Source organism: Dermochelys coriacea, chromosome 3 (assembly GCF_009764565.3).
Source record: "Dermochelys coriacea isolate rDerCor1 chromosome 3, rDerCor1.pri.v4, whole genome shotgun sequence".
Taxonomy (NCBI): Eukaryota; Metazoa; Chordata; order Testudines; family Dermochelyidae; genus Dermochelys; species Dermochelys coriacea.
This window is the reverse complement of record NC_050070.1, coordinates 152,140,001-152,163,932: the sequence shown is the minus strand read 5'-3', so window position 1 is coordinate 152,163,932 and position 23,932 is coordinate 152,140,001. Positions and strand designations below refer to the sequence as shown.

General features: G+C 43.5%; 1 protein-coding gene across 6 annotated transcripts in view; it reads left to right on the top strand.

Moving 5' to 3' along the window:
• BTBD9 (BTB domain containing 9) overlaps positions 1-23,932 on the top strand; it is a 301,113-nt gene that overhangs the window by 217,708 nt on the left and 59,473 nt on the right. For 5 of the 6 annotated variants that reach the window (XM_038394494.2, XM_043511609.1, XM_038394501.2 and 2 more), the window contains exon 9: positions 5,889-5,996. In XM_038394494.2, coding sequence (XP_038250422.1) covers positions 5,889-5,996 — 108 coding nt within the window. Of the gene's footprint in view, positions 1-5,888; positions 5,997-8,855; positions 8,875-23,932 lie in introns of those variants that run through there. The other variant, XM_043511611.1, reaches the window with a different exon arrangement.

The window sequence follows — 23,932 nt, the reverse complement described above, 5'->3', positions numbered from 1 at the left end:
TTAGCATATATATCAGCTTTAACCAGGTCTGTGATTGTCTGTAGATCAACAACCTGCTTGGTGGCAGCCATTAACACCTTCCAGCATAACTGTATTTACAATATACATTTCTTGAGCTAGAGGACAAAGCGTAGCAGACTGATGCCATTTGCTAAGACACCCAGTAGTGAATGTTGCATATACCTGCATATGAATATCAGGGATACTGAATGTGATAGGCAACACGGTTACTCTATATCCAAGGCTAGGAGAGAGGACACTTGGATTCTAGGCCAGGCTTTGACCTGGTTTTGCTGTGTGGACTAGGACAAATCACTTAATCTGTGTATGCCTCAATTCTCCCACCTGTAACATGGAAATATTTACCTGTATTTTAAATGCACTTTATAAAGTGCAGTGTGTTATCAAATTTGTAATTTAAATAAACACTAGTGGTTAAGTGAATAATAGGGGAAGCCTTGGGCTTCTGGGAATGTTTATATAAGAGAAACAAATGTTTAATGCTTCTGCTATTGCAGGGAATGAGCTGCAGGAACCTTCAATTCTCTCTGCCCACAGGGCAAGATTTACTAATGAAAGCTAATGTAACATTTTATTCTAATATGGGAAGCCCCAGTATCATAATCAGCTTTGCCCATGACTGATGTATTCCTGTTATGTAGGCAACTCTGCCTTCTGTAGTTAAACATTTCCTTTCAGCCATCCCAAATTCATCACAGCAAAGCACACTCCTCTATAGAAGTTTACCCTAGTAGCTTGCCTGGAATACGTTTGAAGGATTAGTGCATGTGGCATGAAAAGTGGCCCTTGTGCCCAGTGTGCACTGGTGAATATTCATGCAAGTGCCTGGCAGGCTTTTGCTTTTTTTTCTCTGAAAAGACAGCTCTTGCAGAATAAATTCCAAACAGGGTGTATTTCTTTTCTCTCTTCGTTCTTTTAAAAAAAAAAAAAAAAATGTGGAGGCATAGGCCAAACTCTTATTTTGCATCTTTCACAAATCCCAAAGGAGGAAGTGTCTATTTTTATCATTCATGTTAAGTCTCTTTGGGAGTGGCTTAAATTAATACACTGTTTGTTAATGATAACCCAAAGCCATGTCCTCTTTCAAGTAGTTTAACCTGGGCCAAGTACTGCTGAGATGAGAGCAACTCACAAAAAAAGAGATATGTCCACTTAGTCTTTCGCTCTTAATCCACACCACTTGTGTTTTAATTAGAAAGCATTTAGCGGTTAGAATAATTGTAATTACCACTGTGCTATTGAAAATATTTGAATTTTAAACTCCTGATCAAAACTTTGAAGACCTGGCACAAGGAAACTGCATTGAGTCCCCAATAATGAAAGAATTCCATTGAAAAACATAATTAGCATAATTCACAAATCCCAAAGGAGGAAGTGTCTATTTTTATCATTCATGTTAAGTCTCTTTGGGAGTGGCTTAAATTAATACACTGTTTGTTAATGATAACCCAAAGCCATGTCCTCTTTCAAGTAGTTTAACCTGGGCCAAGTACTGCTGAGATGAGAGCAACTCACAAAAAAAGAGATATGTCCACTTAGTCTTTCGCTCTTAATCCACACCACTTGTGTTTTAATTAGAAAGCATTTAGCGGTTAGAATAATTGTAATTACCACTGTGCTATTGAAAATATTTGAATTTTAAACTCCTGATCAAAACTTTGAAGACCTGGCACAAGGAAACTGCATTGAGTCCCCAATAATGAAAGAATTCCATTGAAAAACATAATTAGCTACTTTTTTTACAGCCTTTTTAAAATAAAACAATTTACATATGTGTTTGCTTTTTTCCCTCTTTATAATCCTTCAGAAGATTTAGCCTACGATTAGAAATTGTTAATTAGATTCAGTATCTGTTGTTTATAAGTACTTGTCACATCTAGAATTCTACCCTTACGTTGTCAGACTTTTAACAAGGAAGTCTGTCTTGCCTTGAGCATGCAAACAACCTTAACAGTTGTAGAAAAGCCGGATGAGTGAGGATCTGAGGAAGCAGAATTTCTCATAGCTGAATCTTTCTTCTGACCAAGTCCTGAAAAGATGCCTCTGGGAATTTGACAGAATCAGCTCTGAATTTTTAATTTGCAGATAGACAGCACTAATGAGTGCTAAAAGGCTTCTTTTGGAAGCCTTTTATTTTAGTGTCTTAAATTATTATTTATTAATAATATTAATGGTCTGGGATTGAGTTGAGAGATTCTGAAGTCTCTTTGTAAAATCTGTTTGTTCAGCCTACCTGAGCCCAAATTTTCTGAGATTGAGAAATAGGAAATATAATGCTAAACCTAAAGTTTTACCAGGTTCTGATTGGCACAGGATCATGGAAGCACGAGGCCTTAGCGTTATTCTTGGGGCAGGGATTGGACCCATATATTCCTAGTAAATGAATTCATAAAGCAAGGCGGGCTCAGCTATGGATAGCGTTTTCGCATAAGGAAAAGGGCTCCATGTTCAGCTCCCAGCTAGGTCATTTTCACCTCTCTACCAGCAGCATTGTTTAACTCTGAAGAATGGAATAATTTTTGAACAGTAATTTTTGTCACAGCAGAGGTAGCAGCTGAAAGCAAGAAAGATTGTCTCACTGGGAAGAAGTGAAAGTATATGAGAGTTAAGCATTCTGGTAAGAGATCCTTAAAGAAACACAAGCTTGATAGTTTGCTCCTGGAAAAGTGTTTAAATGTGACCAATTTTATTTTATTTTAGAATCTAACTGGCTCAATGTGGATGTTTCTTGATATTTTCAGTGACAGGCAACAATCCTTACCCACTGTAGTTTGAAAAGGGTTTGCTGTGCATAGTTGAGGAAAGAACCCTGACTAGCCCCTTTTGTTAATTGTGCTAACTAGATTCCACAGTTGGCTTTTGACTTGTATGTTTAGCTCTCCTTATAGTGATTTAGATGGTCAATGTAGTTCTAGCTATTTTTGATTGGTTAGTTGTGCTCTGATTATTGTGGTAGGAACAAGTCCCATTGGATTCCATAGCAGACAGCAGGTGCAATCAAAATATACCAAATGTTCATTACAGTTAGGGCTTGTCTGTACTTACACCAGTGCAGCTGTGACACTGTAGTGCTTAGTGAAGACGCTATCTGTGCCGACAGGAGAGCTTCTCCATTCTGTATAGGTACTTCACATCCCAGAGAGGCAGTAGCTATGTTAACAGGAGAAGCAGTCTGTCAACATAGCACTGTCTACACCAGGGATTAGGTCGGTATAACTGTGTTGCTCAGGGGTATGGATTTTCCACAGAGTTATACCAACATAAGTTCCTAGTGTGCACCAGCCTTAGTGTTAGCAACATTTTCTGACAAGAATCTGCTGGCCAAATTATCACAAAGGCTGAAATATTTACACTAGTGTATTGCACAAATTTAGGCATACTGCATAAACAATATGGAGCAGGCACTTTCTATAAGCTTTTAAAGGGCACCCAGTTCAGTGAATAAGCAAAGGACTTCAATCTTTGTAACTCTTAATCTGATAGAGAATTAATCCCTTAAGGAAAGGAATAGAAGATAAAAAAAAACCACATTCAGCATAACATAGTTTGCCATAACATGCATAATGCAGGCTTTCCAATTAGAATGTTACCATTTAAAAACTTGGTTCACAGACTGAAGAGAGAGCAATTATTTTGAAGAAAGGGAAGTGCAGTTTGTTGAGTTTGTCTACAGTCACTCCTAGCTCAAACAGCAAAGATAAGAGTTTTGAGAACATACTTGCTATTGAGTTTTATATCAAAACAACAGCAAAGAAAGCAATCAGTTGTAAACCAAACCCCTGCTAATCAATGATATGCAGCCAGCCCAGGCATTTACGTAAGATATAAACAAAATCACATCTATTAATCAATTTTTAAAAATGCTTCACTGCTTCTAAACAAAAATATGTAACGAGATTGCCTTCCAACGCCCCCAAGCCTCAGGCCTGATCTACACTTAAAATTTAGGTTGACATAGTTACAGTACTTGGGGTGTGAAAAAAAGCATACTCCGAGGGCCATAGCTATGGCGATCTAATCCCCAATGCAAACGCAGGTAGGTCAATGAAAGAATGCTTTCATCAACCTCAGTACCTTTGTTTGGGGAGGTGGTGTTCCAACAGCAATGGAAAAACCCTTTCCATCACTGTAGCCTGCATCTACACTATAGGGTTATGCTGACATTGCTATGGCGCCATAGCTATGGTGTACTAGTCCTGTAGCATAGACTCCACCTCATCACTTGGGAAAATTTTGTCTGGACTATCAGGGAAAGAAAACCCTTGGCTCCTTAAAGGATTGCGTGCGCGCACACCCTCTGCTACTCCAGGGTTGAAGAGTGAAGGAGGCGGAGCTCTGTGGCTCATTGGTTGGACAAGGGTTCAGCATAAGCCTACTGACTCCCATGCACCCACGGGGAAAGTCTATAAATCTTTCCTCCTGTCTGAGGGTACCATTCTGCAGCGGGGTGGGGGGGCTCCTGCTCCACCCTCTCATCTCCCTTGGCATTATGGTAGGACTGGGCTTGTGGACCTTGTTGTAGACATCATGCTAGTTGCCTTTTTAGTGCTGGAAAAGAATTTATCTCACTGCCAGATTGGGCTAAGATGGGTGTGGTTTCATCTTCCTGTGAACAGCCCAGGGACTGAGTGGGTAGGTTAGATTGTAAAGTTATTTTTTTTTCATAGGTGCCCAGTCCTGGTAGTTGTTGAGCATGGGGTTCAGTTACCTAATAAACCAGAACTAGAAGAGAAATAGGAAGCCACATCTCATAAAGAAGGTGGGAAATGGGGATGGGGCTTCTAATGTTTGGTACAGTGAGGAGACGACCCTCTCTTTCCCACTCCTTTAAACCTCATATTGGGAGGAAAGGGCAGTGGAGTCCCAGAAATGGTTCCGAGACAGGTTAACGGAAGCTGACAACAGCCATACAGCAGATGGAACAGAGGAGTAGGAGGCATAAATGCAGTACAAATAATCACAGAGGTAGCATATGACACTTTTAGGAGTAGGAGGCTGAAGGCCACCTCCCTCCAAGTGGCACAGGTTACAATGGAAGGATGACCTGCTCTGGACAAGCTATTGCCAGATAGTTCCCAGATGTCTTACTTGATAAAGTTGGAGCTTAGTTAAACCATATTCCTGGTGCCTTGTGTCCTGGACACTGCAGGAAAACCAAGATAAGGTGAAGGGAGCTCCTTAACAATGCATTTAATGTGTTTCCTGAAGGACAGCACACTCATTAGGTAGCATGAGTAGAAGAAGGGGTCCTTCTTAAGAGTTGACCTGACCTGAATAGGCCAGTTTTACTTTTTCTTTCTTTGCCAATTTGATCCATAGAGATGAGAAATTCCCATTTCATATGCAGGCCTTGAGTTCTCTGCTAGTGGGTAATCCTTGTGTGTTTGCCACAATAAGAGAATATATGCCAGAAGACAGTATTCCACACAATCAGGATCTGCTTTATTTTTCTTCTGGCCCTTGAGCTGTGCTTTCTGTACACAGCCACATTATCCAAACAGATCTTCAAGTCAGTGATACAATGGCAGTTCCACCTGGCAATTGAAATAGAGTATATATAGATTAGTAAATAAATTAAAAATAAACTGTATGAATATTGTAGAATGACTATAGGGAATATATTACAGATTGTTTGTTGGCGTTAACGTAAAGTAGTGTGAATAGTTGGGACTCAGAGGAACACCTGAAATAATGTGCGAAAGGAAAAGGGTATCAACAGGGAACACATTGTTAAAGGCACATTGTAGACCAAAGAGTTTAGCTAAATAAGGATTAAGGAGAAGATAGAAAAGACTGAAAAAAAATGAGCAGCTTGATTTAGTGGTAATTTTACTGATCACTTCTGTATTCTATTTCTCCCTGTCCAGGTTACTTCTCTGGGACTGTGATGATCGGAGCTATAGTTACTACATTGAGGTTTCCACTAATCAACAGCAATGGACCATGGTGGCTGATCGAACAAAAGTTTCCTGCAAGTGAGTTTAATTTTTTCCACTTATTTGCCCATGGGAGAAACTAAGCAAACTATTATTCCATTGATCTGTGTGAGATTTACATGATTGCGTCTAACTAACACTGGTTGGAATTATACCATTATAACTTGCAAGTAACTGAGACTAGACCCCAACATATGTGATTTTGGGGAGTGGAGACTTCAAATGTAGCTCAAGAGCCATTCTTTCAAACCAAAACCAACTTTTATGGATGCTCCCGATCAAGCCAGTTCCACATTTTTCCAGACTGTTTTGCCAATGTAATATTTATTAGCAAACAAAAACAATGTTTAGTTACAGTTAAGGTTGCAGTAGGACACACTCTGTCTACCCAAAACCTGACAAGTATGGTGTCACAACCTGGCCCAGGCTATCTTTCTGAATGGACACAGTCTGTTGTAATGGGTCCCAAATTCTGGGCCCTTACGTTTCTAAGAGCCCTTTATCAGGGTAGTCACGGATCACTGCTCTAGCTCTGGGTCCCTCCAGCAAACTCCCACATACACACCCTGTGTCTGACATCACTCCCAAGCTCCCACTTGGTTAGATGCTTTCCCCCACAGTCCCTTCAGGCTGTGGGAGCTCTGATTTCTCAGTTAGCCCTTCAGGTACAGGAAAGCCAGGAACACTGGCCTAGCAAAAGAATTTCTTAACCACTTGCTTCTTAATAAAATACATGCTAAAGAGTTACAGATCTTTGAAAAACAACAAAATCCTGAGCACACTCCTCAAGCCTGACCTTGTGCCCTCCTATGAGTCTGAGGTTTGGTCTGCATCCTTAGGCTTGGCAGCCCTTTCTGTCCTCCTTAGCCCAGTGGTCTTGCCTGTCATGGTCGTCTGGCCTCTGGCTTAGAAAAACACCCTTTTAAAACAGCCTGTGTCCTCCATTTACCCATGTGCTTCTTCTTAGGAAAGTTTCAGGCTCCATGTCCCCTATCAGCTTCTGGGCTGCGAATCAGGGGCCCTACCCATAGAAAACCCAGTAGGGAATAGTCATTATGTTGTTGACCCTTGATTGTTCTGTCATAGCTTCTCAGACATAGGTCTCAAGCCCCTGTGTGATAGGTCGCTTGGAAGACCAGAAAGCCTAGCAGGTAGTGCCATTGGCCCTCCAGCCCCTTGCATCTCTTTCAGGATAGTATAGATGTCTGGTTCCTGACTCTAAGATGGAAATCTCCTGGTTTCCACCCACATCTGGGCAACACACCTTAAAGTGGTGTGGTAGGGGGATCCAGACCCAGGCCCTCCCACTCCACTGGGTCCCAGACCAGGATCCTCCCTGCAGCAAGTCTGAGTCCACTGCCCTGAGCAACTTCCTACCTATATGTCCCTTCAGTTTGGGGCATGGCCCCTAGAGTCAGTCAATCAGTTAACAAAAGAGATCAAAGGAGCAAGGCTCTGCAGGACCTCAAAGGGAGTGGTGGTTGGAGAAGGCAATGTCTATGAGCCTTACCCAATCTGTGTGCCCTCTCAGGCAGTCTTTTGTCTGGCTTCCCAGATGAGTCATCTCTCCTGCAGCTCATCCCATCACCATTTGCATGGGCTTCTCAGCTCCTTTCAACCCACTTCTCCAGTAGGAGCATGCTCAGCAGGCCTGGAGGAGCAGGTTTACTTGGGCCCAGTATTGCCTTCTAACCCCTTCAGGCCCATTATGGGGTTTGTAAACCCCATTACATCCGGCTACAAAATGGATATACAAAAGAGGTTACAGTACAAAGTAGAGCCTCTGAACCAAAATGGGATTCACAAAACAAATTGAAGTTTACAAGTTGACAAAGATATATCCATAATCTGTCACACATGGAAATAAGAAGGGGATAGACTGGTACATTCCTTTCTACCTTATTGCCTACACACTGTCAATAATACGCTCCAATGTTCCAAAGGCTTTCATTTCTAGCTCCAACAGATACACATACGCCGTACCCAGTTTAATCTAATTTGCCCTATAATGCAAAACCTTGATAGTGATTTCATATGTTTTTATAACAATTATATCAACAGATCAGCACATCTGACTGTCCCATAATCCATGCATCTGGGAAATTATTTTGCCTTAATGTCGCTCAAGTCATGTGATGGTTCTTAATTACAACACCTGTTTGAAAGTGGCCTTTTCACTGTGTGAATCACATGCAACCATACCATCCTGCCACATAAATTAGCAGTAGGGTTTGAATTCCTTGACCTACACATCCCTATTTTAGGCCCTTATTGTTTGAGCTACACAAGTAATTGCTAGATCCTTTCTAGACCTAACGCAGGAGGGGGATTTCACACACACTTTTACAGTAAGTTACATAACTATTTACTAGTCAACAGAAGAATATTTGTGATCAAGAATCCTGGAGTCTATGCCTGGCTCTGGGATAGAAGATGTGATTTATAGTGTTTAGTGAAAGAATAACTAAAACTGGTTTAGTCCCTCTAAAAGGCAGATTAGTGTAGTGGATTAGACTGGTTATTGTCATTTTAGAGATCTGGGTTTTCTGCCTGCGTGATCTTGCATAATATCTTTGCTAATTTATTTTTGAAAAAGGGTGTGGGAGGGAGATCATCATCTCTTCCCTGTCTTCTAGATTGGAGTTTATGGCTGTAGTCAGTAATAAGGGTAGTGAATTGCATGATAATAGCATTTAGAAGAAGTGAGATCTGAACTTCTGGTCTCCTCTTTTGTAGCTCAGGAAACTCTGTGTGTGTGTGTGTGTGTGTGTGTGTGTGTGTGTTTGAGAGAGAGAGAGAGAGAGAGAGAGAGAGGGTGCAAGCATTCATGCTACAGCAAATTTGTCATCAAATTAAAATTTGGTAGATTCACCTTGGCTCACATATTTTCTGTGATAGGTAAAAATGTATAAATTATATTCTTGGAATCAGCACATGAGGAGCAACATAGTGGCCAAAGGATGAGTCCCAGTGTGTGTTGTTTCTTGTAAAAGGGGTGAAAGTGAGAACAATCCAGTGAAAAAATTGCCCAAAAGGGTGTTTTTGAACTTTTATTGTTCTTTCTATATCAATTCATTTTTCATCAAACCATCATAAAAAATTTAAATAGTGCTCAAAGTTTATATTCTGTTAAGGTTTTTGTCTTTTCACTGCAATTTTTACAAAATAAAGATTGAAAATTCCTATTAAATCTGAACTTTGTAGCACAACTTTAACTATAGTGTAGCTACTGTTCTACCAAAATTACATTTTTAAAACTACATTGAAAGAATATTAAGGTTGCTAGGTCAAGCTCTTGCAACCGTAATTTTCTCCCCTTGTGCATATGCATTATGATTGTCTTTAATTACATGATCACACACTGTTTTTCTTAAACCATTCAAGTCTGTCCCTCTCCCAGACCTGTGTCCTGCTCCTCGCTCCTCATTCCAGTTTTCACCCCCTTGGACTCAGCCCTCCCAGTCAGTTTCATCCAGTGCCTCCAGATCTGCATCTGATTTCAGTCTCCTTCCTCCCCCCACCCATAGCTCCCAGTTCTCTGCTGGCTCTGAGTCCTAGTCTCCCCCCCATCTTCTACCATTTTCCCTATTACCCACCCACCCCCCTTCCTTCCCCAGGTACCTCATCCCAATCTACTCCCTCTGCCACCAACCTGTTGCTCTCAGGTAGGGTTACCTACCCACCAGGATTAATTAAAGATTATATGATGTGATGAAACCTCCAGGAATACATCCAACCAAATTGGCAACTTTACTCCCAGGTCTGGCTTTTGTCCCCTCTGCATTCATGACAGGCTGCATCATCCTCCATGCTGCTTGGTCACCATCAGGGGAAGCACTGAGAGACTGAGAGCACAGAAGAAGCAGTCTCTCTGCTCTCATTCTCTGTGCATGCCACCACGCAGCCCTACAGCAGCCAGAAAGAGCAATTGCAAGGAAAGAACTACTCAGCTGCTGCAGCCCTGTGCAAGACCATGGCCAGAGCAAGCAGAATCTTCTGATACATTAGCTGTCAAACTTGAACAAAGTTTCTAGTGAACATGTTTGAAGGGAGGTTTTAAAAAAATTTATAGCTTGTCCAAATTTGGATTTTTTTTTTAACATGGGAATAGCAAATGTCACTTCCATGGCACCCCTCTCACTCAATTTCAAGCCTGAGATCCAAAGCATAGAAGTGCTAGAAGTTCTCAAAGAATGGATTTATTGTTTTAACGTGGGCTAAACAGGGTATTTTTCACTACTCTCATGCTCAGAAACTGCTGAACCTTTTTTGCTGAAAGTTTCCAAAAGAAATCATCAACCTGAAGCCGACACCTGGCATGAAAAATATCAGCCTGAATAATTTTAAGTTTGGCAATGGTATAATCAACTAAAAAAAGGGCATGTAATGGGAACTGTTGGGCAACATTAAGTATAGACAGTTCTATCAGCTCCCCTAATAATGATCTGTGCTAAACAAATAAACGTCTCTGCCCTGAAGCTCAAACTTACAAAAGCACAGTGGATACAAAAACAGTACAATCCAATGGAGTTAATAACATTTAAAGAAACACCATCAACTTGAAAAATCTCCTTTCTGTCTGAAATGTTTGTACCTACTATAGTTACAAATAACTCCTAACATCAGTATACATGGAAAAAGTTAAATGCGGGGGAAGGGGCAATATTTTTTCTGTTTTTTTTTCTGGTTAATTTATTTTGTATTTGACATTGTGTACAATCATGTTCACTATCTTTCCTGCATACTCAGTCATTTAGTCAGGTTCTCTTTTGCAAACAGTCACAGGAGAGCTGAAAAACCCTTGAATTATCTTTAAAGTAATTTAAAAAAAAATAGTGGGATTTTTCAAGAGCGCCGAGCTGACTTAGAAGCAGAAATGACTTTCATTGAAATGTGTGTGCCTAAGTAACTTAGCTACTCCTGGAAATCCCACTTTGAGGGCATAGATCTTAAGCTTGTAAATAACAAGACTAAACATGCCCAGTTTCTTAACTTTTCCTCATAGGTCAGGTTTTCTAAACATTTATTATCATTTTTGTTGCTCTTCTCTGGAATCTCTCCAATTTGTCCACATCTCACTGAAAGTGCGGTGCCCAGAATTGGACACAGTACTCCAGCTGAGGCCTCACTAGTGCCAAGTAGATCAGGACAATTACATCCCATATCTTACATTTGACACTTCTGTTAATACACCCCAGAAAGATATTAGTATTGTATTCAGAGTTTTTCACTGAATTAGTTCCTATCTGATAATTGCTAATAATTTCATTGAATGCAGAATAGTGTTTCTGAGAGAATACCCAGTCAATTAGTTGTGCACTAAATAGTGACATGCTGTCCTCATTGAAAATTAGTTTGGACAGGGTGTTAGTGTTTGATGAGGGAAAGAAATTTAACAAAGAGAAGAAAATGAATTACTCACTGGTGTGCAAGTTAAACTGGTATATGTTTGCACTCCTTTGTTAAGGAAAATAGGAGATTTGTCACCAGATGGGGGGTGTTGGGGCTGTGTATATTATTCCAGTGCCTTCTACAGCAACACTACAATTAAGGATCTGTTAGCCTATGACCATTAAGATACAGTATACACTCTATAATGCCTTTCCATAATTACAGACTTTAAACTATAACAGTCCTGGTCCCTGGATCCCAACTACAGTATTGTAAACAAACAAACAAATAAATAAGTAACAAAAGGATGTTGCACATACATGTACAATTTTTATCCAGTGCCATATGTTCGTGCTGTGCTTCCAAAACGGAAGTGTCGCATTGTGCCTCTAAAACAAAGGTGTCATTAAAATATGAGCCATGCCTCCAAAGCGAAAATCAATTTCTGTTGCAATAAAGGAATTATTGATCATTTGAAAAAAGGAGCAATGCAGGCAGATCTCTGATGTGACTATGGTCTGTCAAAAAGCACAATTGGAACATTTAAAAAAAAAACAGAAAAATCTCCAAGCATTTGTCCATAAAGTCAACATTGACGAAGGACTGTCACAAAAGAAATTAAAATCCGATGATGATGCACTAAATGAAGCAGTCTTGTGGTTCCAGCTGTGCAGAAGCAATGGTAATCCTGTATCTGGACCGATCATTTACAAAAAAGCAAACATCCTGGCACAGCAAATTAATCCTGAAACAAAATTCAAAGAATCTGGTGGCTGATTGTGGGGATTTCAAAAAAGGCATGGCATTCAGGAACTGAAAATCGTTGGTGAGTCCCGTTCATGTGATGATGAGGCTGTGGACAGCTTTCTCCCAAAGCTAGAGCAACTTTTGTTAGAAGGTTATATCCTTGAGCAGATATACCAGTGGTTCTCAAACCTTTGTATTGGTGACCCCTTTCACATAGCAAGCCTTTGAGTGTGACTCCCCTTATAAATTAAAAACACTTTTTTATATATTTAATACCATTATAAATGCTGGATGCAAAGCAGGGCTTGGGGTTGAGGCTGACAGCTCACAACCCCCCATGTAATAATCTCGCAACCCCAGTTTGAGAACCCCTGAGATATACAATGCCGATGAAACAGGGTTGTTTTGGACATGTGTGCCTGACAGGACATTGTCCCAGAGAACAGATATGGTGCAGGGATATAGAATTCTGAAGGAAAGGGTGATGTTTCTGTTCTGTTAACATGCAAATGTGGAAGTTCCAAAATTATCCCACTTTTCATTGGAAAGTCATGACAGCCACGATGCTTTCATCACATTAATATGAAATCACTTCCAGTGTATTACAAGAACTCAGAAAAGCCTGGATGACGGGAAATTTTTAATCCGTGGTATATTGAGGACTATGTCCCTACTGTTAAGAAACGTCAAGGTTGAGTGCATTAAGATGGAAGAGCCCTGTTACTCCTGGACAACTGCCCAGCACACTCCCTGCACACCAGTTAGTGACATCTGCCAGAAAAATTGTCTACTTACCTAAAAACACAACGTCAAAAATCCAGCTGATGGATGATGGGATAATTGCAGCATTCAAGTAGCAGTATAGAAAAAGGCTACTGAGGGAAATCCTAGTCACAAGGAATACAGGCTATCTGACTTTTTTGACATCCTTCACTCTGAAAGATTTGATATATCTTGCAGCTGACACGTGGTCCGATATTCATTCAGGAAATTTCATAAACATTTGGAACAAGACATTAGTATCCTCCCTGCCAACTGTCAGTCATGATGCAGAAGTGCTCCAACTAGAAAATGACGACAATGAGCAACTTCTGTTGGATATCCAGACTCTTCATTTGCCAAATGGAGTGGAGAATCCTGAAGCTGTAGTGAATGATTGGCTTCACATGGATGATGAGTGTGCAGTTACTATCATGCTGACAGATGAAGACATCATTAACAACGTGTTTGGGAGGTCAGATGCCCAAGAAAATGAAATCGATGAGGCAGATGAACCAGCATCTCCTGCCCCACTTGCATCTGAGGCAGTAATGCGGTTAGAGACTGCTTTTGCACTGATGTAAACACAGGATGTTGAGGCAATAAAAATCCTGCAACTCCATCAAATGCTGATGTTGGCTTGTACTGCTTCCATGCAACTGGCGCAGGAAAGCAAAATCGATGATTTTTTTTAGAACTGAGACTTAAACATTTGGCATTCTTATTTTTTGAATTGAAACAAAACTGAAAATTTGTTGATGCGCTTTTAAATTTTTCATGTTTGACTGGTTTTGAATGTTCCATTTCAATTTGAGATTTGAGGTTTTTTGTGCTGTGTTCTTCAGTGAATTAATGCAAAATACTAGATGCATGTCACAAATGGTTATTGTTAGCTTAATTAATTAATTAATACTGATAACGCCTTTATTCAAGGCAACTTCATTAACTTACTCCAGCAATTTATCATTCATTTTGATTGTTTTTTTCAGTATAATGAATCCCTGGCTATAATGAACAAAAGACTTGGATTCCAGTGGGCGTTATAGCGAGGGTGTATTATATTATTAAATACATGTAAATATTTACTTTCAGTTGAAACTTGGCATATCAATTCTCATTCTGAAAGAGCATTTATATTTAAAAATAAATAAATCCCTGTAGCAGAGCATGGTGGGGCCCCCCTTGGCTTCTGCCTCTGCTAGCTTCACAAAGTCACTCGGAGGCAGGCAGAAGGGAGGGGAGAGCTACCTCCCTGCTTCCATTCCCTGCCTTTTCCCTTTACTCCTGCTCTCCCCAGTTAGGGCCAGGTTACCTCCAGCCCACTCTAATTAATTTATTCCCTTAACAAGGAGCGGGCATGACAGGCTGAATCTGCAACCCTTTGCCCAGCACTCTGTCACACACCACCTCCCCTTCTCAAACCGCCAGGTTCACACCTCCATGTCCTCTCCTTCCTCTCCTGGGGGAGGAGGGAGCCCTCTATGGGGGGGGTCTTTTCCCCTCTTTCAGGTCAATACCAGGGTTTTCCGTGTGGGTTTCCTTCATCCCCCACCCACAGAAACTACATTGTATGGGGGTGGATGGCCCCACAACTTCACTGTGACCCACAGGTCCTCGCACCATTCACAGCCCCTTGGGTGTTCCCTTGTTTCCCCCCACACCTTCCTTTCCTTCAGGGTTCGGGGTTGGTCCTGGCCCCATCCTGGACACTCAGGGCTTCCTATCCCCCACGCTTGTCCAACAGAGCCGGTGTCTCTTCCTTTGAGGGTCTGCTAATAAGTGCCTCCACCGGGTCTTGCTCTCCAGTCAAGGGCTCTAGGGTGGACATCTTGCCCATAGCTTCCCTCTCCTTCTCGGGCTCTGTTCTCTAGAGGTTTTCTGCTCAGGGGTCTCTAGCCTTTTCTTAGGGGAATCTCCCCTTTTCTCTATCTTGGGCTTCTCCCTCTGCCCACCTTCCCTCTTGGGAAGGGGTCCCAGTCCATACCCGCTATCATGGGATAGGCCCTTTACTACCCCAACCCGTTGCCGCTTAAACCTGCGCCAAACCTCGAGGGGCACCTGGGCCATAGTGTATTGCCTCTTATCCCCGTGGACACATTCTATGTCCATCTTCGCCCTGGGAATCTACCAGTGCAGCCTCACCAGCTTCCTTTGTACCAGGGAGCAGGCTGAGGCTGAGTCCACTAACCCTTGCTGGCATTTCCTCCCCACCATCACTAGAATGGTGGACAGCTTCTACCCCTTTCCCTGCCTTCCAGTGTTTGCCCAGCCACACAACTCCACCCACCCACAATTCATGTGCAGGCAGTCTCCCTTCTTGTGTTCCAGTTGTCCGCACTGCCAGCAGACTACCGGTCAGGACCCCAGGAGAGCCCCTCGCGTATCCTCCCGTTCATTCTCCAGGCCCTTCCCAGGTGCGGTTTCTCTGGGCCTTCTCCTGGTTTCCACGTCCCTGCTTGGCCATCCTTCCTTCCTGGGAAAGGACGCCTCCGCCTACTCCTCTGTACATTTCACAACTGCCTCGACCATATTTGGTTGGTGCCTCCTCACCCACACCTTTTTGTTCTCGGGGAGGCCCTGTAAGAACTGCTCTAGGACGAGCTTGTCCGTGATCTCCCCCACAGTCTGGGCGTCCAACCTCAGCCAGTGGGTGGCCCAGTCCATTAACTTTTGGGTGAATGCCCGGGGCTGCAAACCCGCCGTTCACCTCGCTGCCTGGAACTTCTGCCAGTACTTCGCGGACAGCTCCACCCAATCTAGGATGGCTGCCTTCACTACTTCATAATTTCTGGCCTGCCCTTCACTTAGGGCCATGTAGGCTGCTTGGGCTTTGCCAGCTATGTAGGAAGCCAGTCATCCGGCCTAAGTTGTCCTGTCCCATCCAGCTCCAGCAGCTAGGAAGGCGTCAGCGTCATCTGTCAGGCCCATTTTACATGGTCCTTGGCCTGGCGCCCAAACACCATCCCCTGCCATGGGACTCACCACTTTCTGCAGGAGCTGTTGTTGGACGCCGGCCTGCTCCCAAATGAAGTCATGCAGGCTCTTCTGCTGTTCTGTCTGCCAGGTGAGCAAGGCCTGTCTCTCCAGATGGTGGGCTTGCTGAAAACTTTGCATTGCCTTCTGCTCCTCCTCCTGCTGCTTGACCAGCCATTGCAGAGTCTCCTCCATCTCCGGGCTGCCAAACACTTGGCACAGGAGATCCCGGACAAGCCCCCACGTGTAGCAGAGCGTGGCAGGACCCCCTTTGCTTCTGCCTCTGCTAGGTTCACAAAGTTACTCGGAGATCCTGGGTTTAGTAATCAGTGGTTCACTTTATTCTCAGGCTTGTTTCCACCACCATTTCACCATGTACAAGTCACTCTTCACCGTCTGCAGGCAGGTGGGAGGGGAGAGCTACTTCCCTGCTTCCATTCCCTGCCTTTTCCTTTTACTCCTGCTGTCCCCAATTAGGGCCAGGTTACCTCCAGCCCACTCTAATTTGTTCCTCTAATGAGGAGCGGGCATGACAGAGGGCTGAATCTGCAACCCTTTGCCCAGCACCCTATCACAATGTGTGTGTGTGTGTGTGTGTGTGTGTGTACACAGAGAGAGAGAGAGAGAGAGAGAACGCGTGCGCAAAATCCAGGGTTTTCTTTGAGTGCTTGCACATGTCCATTCCAGTGTAGGTGTATGCCACGTGCTCATAATTCTGGCGACCCCACTCTCCCTCAGTTCCTTCTTACCACCCGTGATGGTTGCTGGAACTTCTTATTGCTTAGGGAATTTCTCCTAGTGACTTTTTCCTACCTCTTAATGTAAATAGTTATTGTACTTTGGTAGTTAGTAGTTAATTCTAATAGTTTTTAATAGATAGTTTTGAATGCCTGTGCACTTAGTCAGCAAGGCTGTTCACATTTCGGTGCTGGGGCATGCCTTAGTTGCCAGGTTTCAAGCCCTGCTTCAAGCTTCCTGTGGCAAGTCAGTGCCATTGAGTGACCCATATTTGAGTTGCCTCAGGTGCTTAGGGGAATCTCACAGGAAAGACCACTGCTAGGTTTGCAGAGACTTCAAACCCTGCACCAAGAAGGACCGGGAAGCGAGTTGAAGGTGCTTCTCATGGAGGCAGCCCTAAGACTTGCTTTGGAGCCGTGCTCAGACTCAGCATCAAGCACCTCAGCTTCGGTGCGGAGTGCTCTTCTCACCAGTTGAGAGTCCAGGCACCAATCTTCTTCTCTGGTGCCTTAGAAGAAACACCAAAAGCACCAGGAGAAGAGCCAATCCCCGGTGCCAAAAACAAACATGCAGGGGGCCTGGGATAGAGTGAGACCCAAGTCGGACTGCTCTTTCTTCCCACCATTGCATCAGGTACTTTCAGCTTCAGTACCACTGCAAGCTTCGCTGACACTGGCACCTTCCTCACGCAGACAATATATTGGTCAGTTCGCGGTACTGTTGACTCCGCAGGTATTTGCAGTGGTCATGGACCTACTTTCCCTACTGACATCTGTGTCCCTGGATGTTCAAGACTCAGCAGTGCCAGTACCTGCTGAGCAGCTAGAGAGCTATCTCCTGGACTTGGCCCTATTTGGTGACCGCCATCTAGGGGAAACCCCGTTTGGCAGCCCCTGCACAATCTTCTCCATGATGCCGATCAACGGCACTGAAGGGAATGGCACCACCTTGGTCTCCTCGCTGCAGTTCATCCTCTTCATCAGAGTCCAAACTGGGGTCTTACTTTCCCTATCGTCACAGCCACATGCACTGCTCCCCGGACCAATCCTATACTACTGTGGCCCCAAATACAGGGGTGCTGCCAAACACTTGGCCAGCAGGTCCATGGGCACCAGTACCTGTGCAATGGCCATTTTGGAACCCATGGGGTTTCCCTGGCCCAGGGCACCTTCTCAAGGCGATCATACTCTGTGGCTTCAGAGAGCAGGGCACCCCCAAAACTGCATTGAGAGACTTCAACCTAGACTCCAGTACCAAATCCACACCAACCTTCAGGAAGAAGTCCCGCAGGCCTCGGCTGACGCTGATGAAGTGACAGAGGCTCCTAAGCCAGTCATCGCCACTTCCTCCTCCTTCCCAGATGAGGCAATGGTGGCAGCAGGGGTCTCCCCGCCGCAAGATGAACCCAAGGCATATCAGGACTTGGTAAAGCCGGGAGCCTCAAACTTGGTTGGTCAAGGAGACAATACACAGACTTCTGGATATGTTGTCAGTGGCAGGTCCCTCTAGGGTGGCTCTACCACTCAACAAGACCATTATGGACTCAGTCAGGGCACTGTGGCAAACCCCTGCCTCCTTCCCTCCTACAGCAAAGCATATAGAGCGCATATACTTTGTACTAGTTAAAGCAGGGATGGGCAAACTTTTTGGCCAGAGGGCCACAACTGGGAATAGAAATTGTATGGTGGGCCATGAATGCTCACAAAATTGGGATTGGGTTGTGGGAGGGGGTGCGGACTCCAGGGTGGGGCCAGAAATGAGGCATTCAGGGTGCGGGAGGGGACTCCATGCTGGAGTGGGGTGCAGGAGAGGGGGGATGAGGGCTCTGGTAGTGGGGGGCGGGCTCTGCGGTGGGGCTGTGGATGAGGAGTTTGGGATGTAGAAGGGTGCTCTGGGCTGGGACCAAGGAGTTCGGAGGGCAGGAAGGGAATCAGGGCTGGGATAGGGGTTTGGGGGGCGGGAAGGGGTGAGGGCTCCAGCTGGGGGTGTGGGCTCTGGAGTGGGGCTAGGGATGAGGGGTTTGGGGTGCAGAAGAATGCTCCGGGCTGGGATCGAGGGGTTTGGCGGGCAGGAGGGGGATCAGGGCTGGGGGAATGGGGTTGGGACATGGGGAGAGGCTCAGGGGTGCAGGCTCCAGGCAACTCTTACTTCATGCAGTTCCCAGAAGCAGAGGCATGTCCCTTTTCCGGCTCCTATGCACCCATCCTGCAGCTCCCATCTGAAACTTAGCTCTCTTCATCTGATGGCCTGGAAGCTCCATGGCTGAATCATGAGGAGCAAGTCTGTAGAATTCTACTGGGCTTTAGAAAATCCTCCACCAGGGCCACCTACCTTGCAAAATGGAAGTGGTTCTCCATCTGGTCCTACTAATAGAGAATTCAACTATGCAGTCCTCACTGCAGCTCATTTTGGAGTACCTTCTGCTTCTGAAACAAACAAAGTCTGTCCCTCTCTTCAGTCAGTGTTCACTTAAGGTTCATTTCAGCCTTCCATCCCAAGGTCAACAACCGATCCATTTTTTCACACAAGATGGTTATCTGTTTTCTTAAAGACCTGGAGAGGATATACCCCCAGTTTAGAGAACCCATTCCTCCCTGGGATCTAAACCTTGTCCTGTCAAAACTCACTGGTCCACCGTTTGAGCCACTAGCAACATGCTTGTTGTTACACCTCTCCTGGAAAGTGGCCTTCTTAGCAGCCATCTCTCCGGCCAAAAGGGTTTCAGCGATCTGGGCCCTTACATTGGAACCCCCATGTATGATCTTCTTCAAAGATAAGATTCAGCTGAATCCACACCTGTCGTTCCTCTCAAAGGTGGTTTCGCAATTCCACTGCAGTCAAGCAATCTTCCTGTGAGTATTCTATCCTAAACTGCATGCGAACAGAGAGGAACGGTGCCTACGCTCTTTGAATGTTAGATGGGCTCTGGCTTTCTGTATATAAACTACCAAACTGTTCCACAGATTGACTCAGCTGTTCATAGCATTTGCAGAGAGAAAGAAGGGCCTTCCCATCTCCTCCTGGAGAATTTCATCCTGGATTACTTCATAGATTCATAGATTCTAAGGTCAGAAGGGACCATTCTGATCATCTAGTCCGACCTCCTGCACAGCGCAGGCCACAGAATCTCACCCACCCACTCCTATGAAAAACCTCACCCATGTCTGAGCTATTGAAGTCCTTAAATCATGGTTCAAAGACTTCAGGGAGCAGAGAAGCCTCCCTCAAGTCAACCATGCCCCATGCTACAGAGGAAGGCGAAAAACCTCCAGGGCCTCTCCAATCTGCCCTGGAGGAAAATTCCTTCCCGACCCCAAATATGGCAATCAGCTAAACCCTGAGCATATGGGCAAGATTCACCAGCCAGATACCCAGGAAAGAATTTTCTGTAGTAACTCAGATCCCATCCATCTAATATCCCATCTCAGGGGATTTGGCCTATTTACCCTGAATATTTAAAGATCAATTACTTACCAAAATCCCATTATCCCATCATACCATCTCCTCCATAAACTTATCGAGTAGAATCTTAAAACCAGATAGATCTTTTGCCCCCACTGCTTCCCTTGGAAGGTTATTCCAAAACTTCACTCCCCTGATGGTTAAAAACCTTCGTCTGATTTCAAGTCTAAACTTCCTGGTGGCCAGTTTATACCCATTTGTTCTTGTGTCCACATTGGTGCTGAGCTGAAATAATTCCTCTCCCTCTCCTGTATTTATCCCTCTGATATATTTATGGAGAGCAATCATATCTCCCCTCAACCTTCTTTTAGTTAGGCTAAACAAGCCCAGCTCCTTAAGTCTCCTTTCATAAGACAAGTTTTCCATTCCTCGGATCATCCTAGTAGCCCTTCTCTGTACCTGCTCCAGTTTGAATTCATCCTTTTTAAACATGGGAGACCAGAACTGCACACAGTATTCTAGGTGAGGTCTCACCAGTGCCTTGTATAACGGTACTAAAACCTCCTTATCCCTACTGGAAATGCCTCTCCTGATGCATCCCAAAACCACATTAGCTTTTTTCACAGCCATATCACATTGGCAGCTCATAGTCATCCTATGATCAACCAATACTCCAAGGTCCTTCTCCTCTTCCGTTACTTCTAATTGATGCGTCCCCAACTTATAACTAAAATTCTTGTTATTAATCCCTAAATGCATAACCTTACACTTCTCACTATTAAATTTCATCCTATTACTATTACTCCCGTTTACAAGGTCATCCAGATCCTCCTGTATAATATCCCGATCCTTCTCCGAATTGGCAATACCTCCCAGCTTTGTATCATCTGCAAACTTTATTAGCACACTCCCACTTTTTGTGCCAAGGTCAGTAATAAAAAGATTAAATAAGATTGGTTCCAAAACCGATCCCTGAGGAACTCCACTGGTAACCTCCCTCCAACCTGACAGTTCACCTTTCAGTAGGACCCGTTGCAGTCTCCCCTTTAACCAATTCCTTATCCACCTTTTGATGTTCATATTGATCCCCATCTTCTCCAATTTAACTAATAATTCCCCATGTTGCACGGTATTAAATGCCTTACTGAAATCTAGGTAAATTAGATCCACTGCATTTCCTTTATCTAAAAAATCTGTTACTTTTTCAAAAAAGGAGATTAGGTTGGTTTGGCACGATCTACCTTTTGTAAAACCATGTTGTATTTTGTCCCATTTACCATTGACTTCAATGTCCTTAACTAATTTCTCCTTCAAAATTTTTTCCAGGACCTTACATACTACAGATGTCAAACTGACTGGCCTGTAGTTACCCAGATCACTTTTTTTCCCTTTCTTAAAAATAGGAACTATATTAGCAATTCTCCAATCATTCGGTACTACTCCTGAGTTTACAGATTCATTAAAAATTCTTGCTAATGGGCTTGCAATTTCAGGTGCCAATTCCTTTAATATTCTTGGATGAAGATTATCTGGGCCCCCTGATTTAGTCCCATTAAGCTGTTTCAGTTTCGTTTCTACCTCAGATATGGTAGTATCTACTTCCATATCCTCATTCCCATTTGTCATGCTACCATTATCCCTAAGATCCTCTTTAGCCTTATTAAAGACTGAGGCAAAGTATTTGTTTAGATATTGGGCCATGCCTAGATTATCTTTAACCTCCGCTCCATCCTCAGTGTTAAGCGGCCCCACTTCTTCTTTCTTAGTTTTCTTCTTATTTATATGGCTATAGAACCTTTTACTATTGGTTTTAATTCCCTTTGCAAGGTCCAGCTCTACTCGACTTTTAGCCTGTCTCACTTTATCCCTACATGTTCTGACCTCAATTAGGTAGCTTTCCTTGCTGATCTCTCCCATCTTCCACTCCCTGTATGCTTTCTGCTTCTTCTTAATCACCTCTCTAAGATGCTTGCTCATCCAGCTTGGTCTACAACTCCTTCATATGAATTTTTTCCCCTTTCTTGGGATACTTCATGCATCTGGGCGTGTTACAAACTCACAGGAATCTTGCCCCCCGCTAACAGGACTGCTCATTTCACAAGATCACAGGCCCCCTCGGCCGCATTCTTAGCGCAAGTTCCTATTCAGGACATCTGCAGATCAGCAACATTCTCAATGTGCTATGCCATCACCCAGCAGGCTAGAAATGACTCCAACTGCAGCCGTGCAGTCTTGCAGTCAGCCTGTCCTTGAACTTTAAGGCCACCTCCTGTACAACTGCTTGTGAGTCACCGACATTGGAATGGACATATGCAAGCACTTGAAGAGGAAAAAATGGTTATTAAGCTTTCTGTAACTGTTGTTCTTCGAGATATGTTGCACATGTCCATTCCAAAACCCAACCTCCAACCCCTGTTATCAGAGTCAGTTGGTAAGAAGAAACTGAGGAAGAGTGGATCAGCAGGGCCCTTTATACCAGTGTTAAGAGCGCACGGCACCAGAGGGCTCCGGAGCCAACCTGACAGATACCTCTAGGGGAAAAAATTCTGGCAGCTGTGCTCAGGGCACATATAGACTTACATTGGAATGACATGTGCAACACATCTCGAAGAATAACAGTTATAGAAAGCTTTATATAATATAACCGTTTTATGTTTGTGGTTGTCTGAAATTCTCCAATTACTGTCTTTAGTACAAGTTGTACAGCTAATACTGTTCTCTGTTGTGAACTGTAGAAAAATGAGTGATGTCTCTTACAATGCAGTATATGTTGCAATTGCAAAAGAAAATGAGGAGAATTAGGGATGAAATTCAGCTTGAGAGAGAGAGAGAGAGACTTGCAGAGTTGGAAAAAAGGGGAATGTTTAAATCAAAACAATTTACTTTGCTAGAGATATTCTGTATCCCCTTTGCTGTTCTTAAAGATGTGCTTAGATAAGAGCTTTTTCCCTTGCAGCCTGGCTTGTCTGTCTGCCTAATCCTGTACTGAAATTCTAATCCTTTGTAGACTGTTGTCTTGAAAGGGATTGTGAGGTCCCCAAAGCAGCCTGCTGGATTCCCAGAAGGAGGAGTAGAACAAACTATAAAGGTAGCAAACTCAAACTTCAACAAACATCTTTGATGATCAGTAAGAATGTCAAAGAAAATAATAAGAAACAAAGGGAAAGTAAATTGAATTTTGTTCAAGTAACATATACTTTATTTGATAGTCTACCCAAGTAGAAAATTCCTTTTAAACTCTGAATGTGTTGCCTTTGGTCAGGGTAATGGTATTTTAATGTAGTGTTTTGCCTGAATTAGTAATTCAGTGCTCAAAGCCTCCAGTGACAGGCTATTCCTAACCTCCTCTTCTCTCTCACTCAGTCTCAAAAGGCTGAGGAGAGAAGCCAGGATGTTGTTATCTTCACAGGGAACGCTTGCTGTCCTTAAATGGGAGCCAATTAATGCACACTGATTGTGTAATTGTCATTTTAAAGATGCTCTATGTAGGCAAATTTTTTCAGTTTTCAAACTAAACCCTGTTTTTCTCTATGCAGTATGACAGAAAACCAGTCAGGTTCTGTTTGTTTTGTTTTTTTTTAAAGGGCAAACATTTGTGACAAGTTTGCCTGAGTTTTAGTTTTGAACAATAGAGATGTGAACTTGTTAGAAGAATTTACTGACAAGAAGTCTAGAATTCATATTAAAAAGAAAAGAAACCAAAGGCCAGAAGTAATGACTGGTTTCAGAGTAGCAGCCGTGTTAGTCTGTATTCGCAAAAAGAAAAGGAGTACTTGTGGCACCTTAGAGACTAACAAATTTATTAGAGCATAAGCTTTCGTGAGCTACAGCTCACTTCATCGGATGCATTTGGTGGAAAAAACAGAGGGGAGATTTATAGCCAAGGTGATGGCTAGTGGCGTTCTGTTCTTTTCTTTGTTGGGCCTGTCCTGTAGTAGGTGACTTCTGGGTACTCTTCTGGCTCT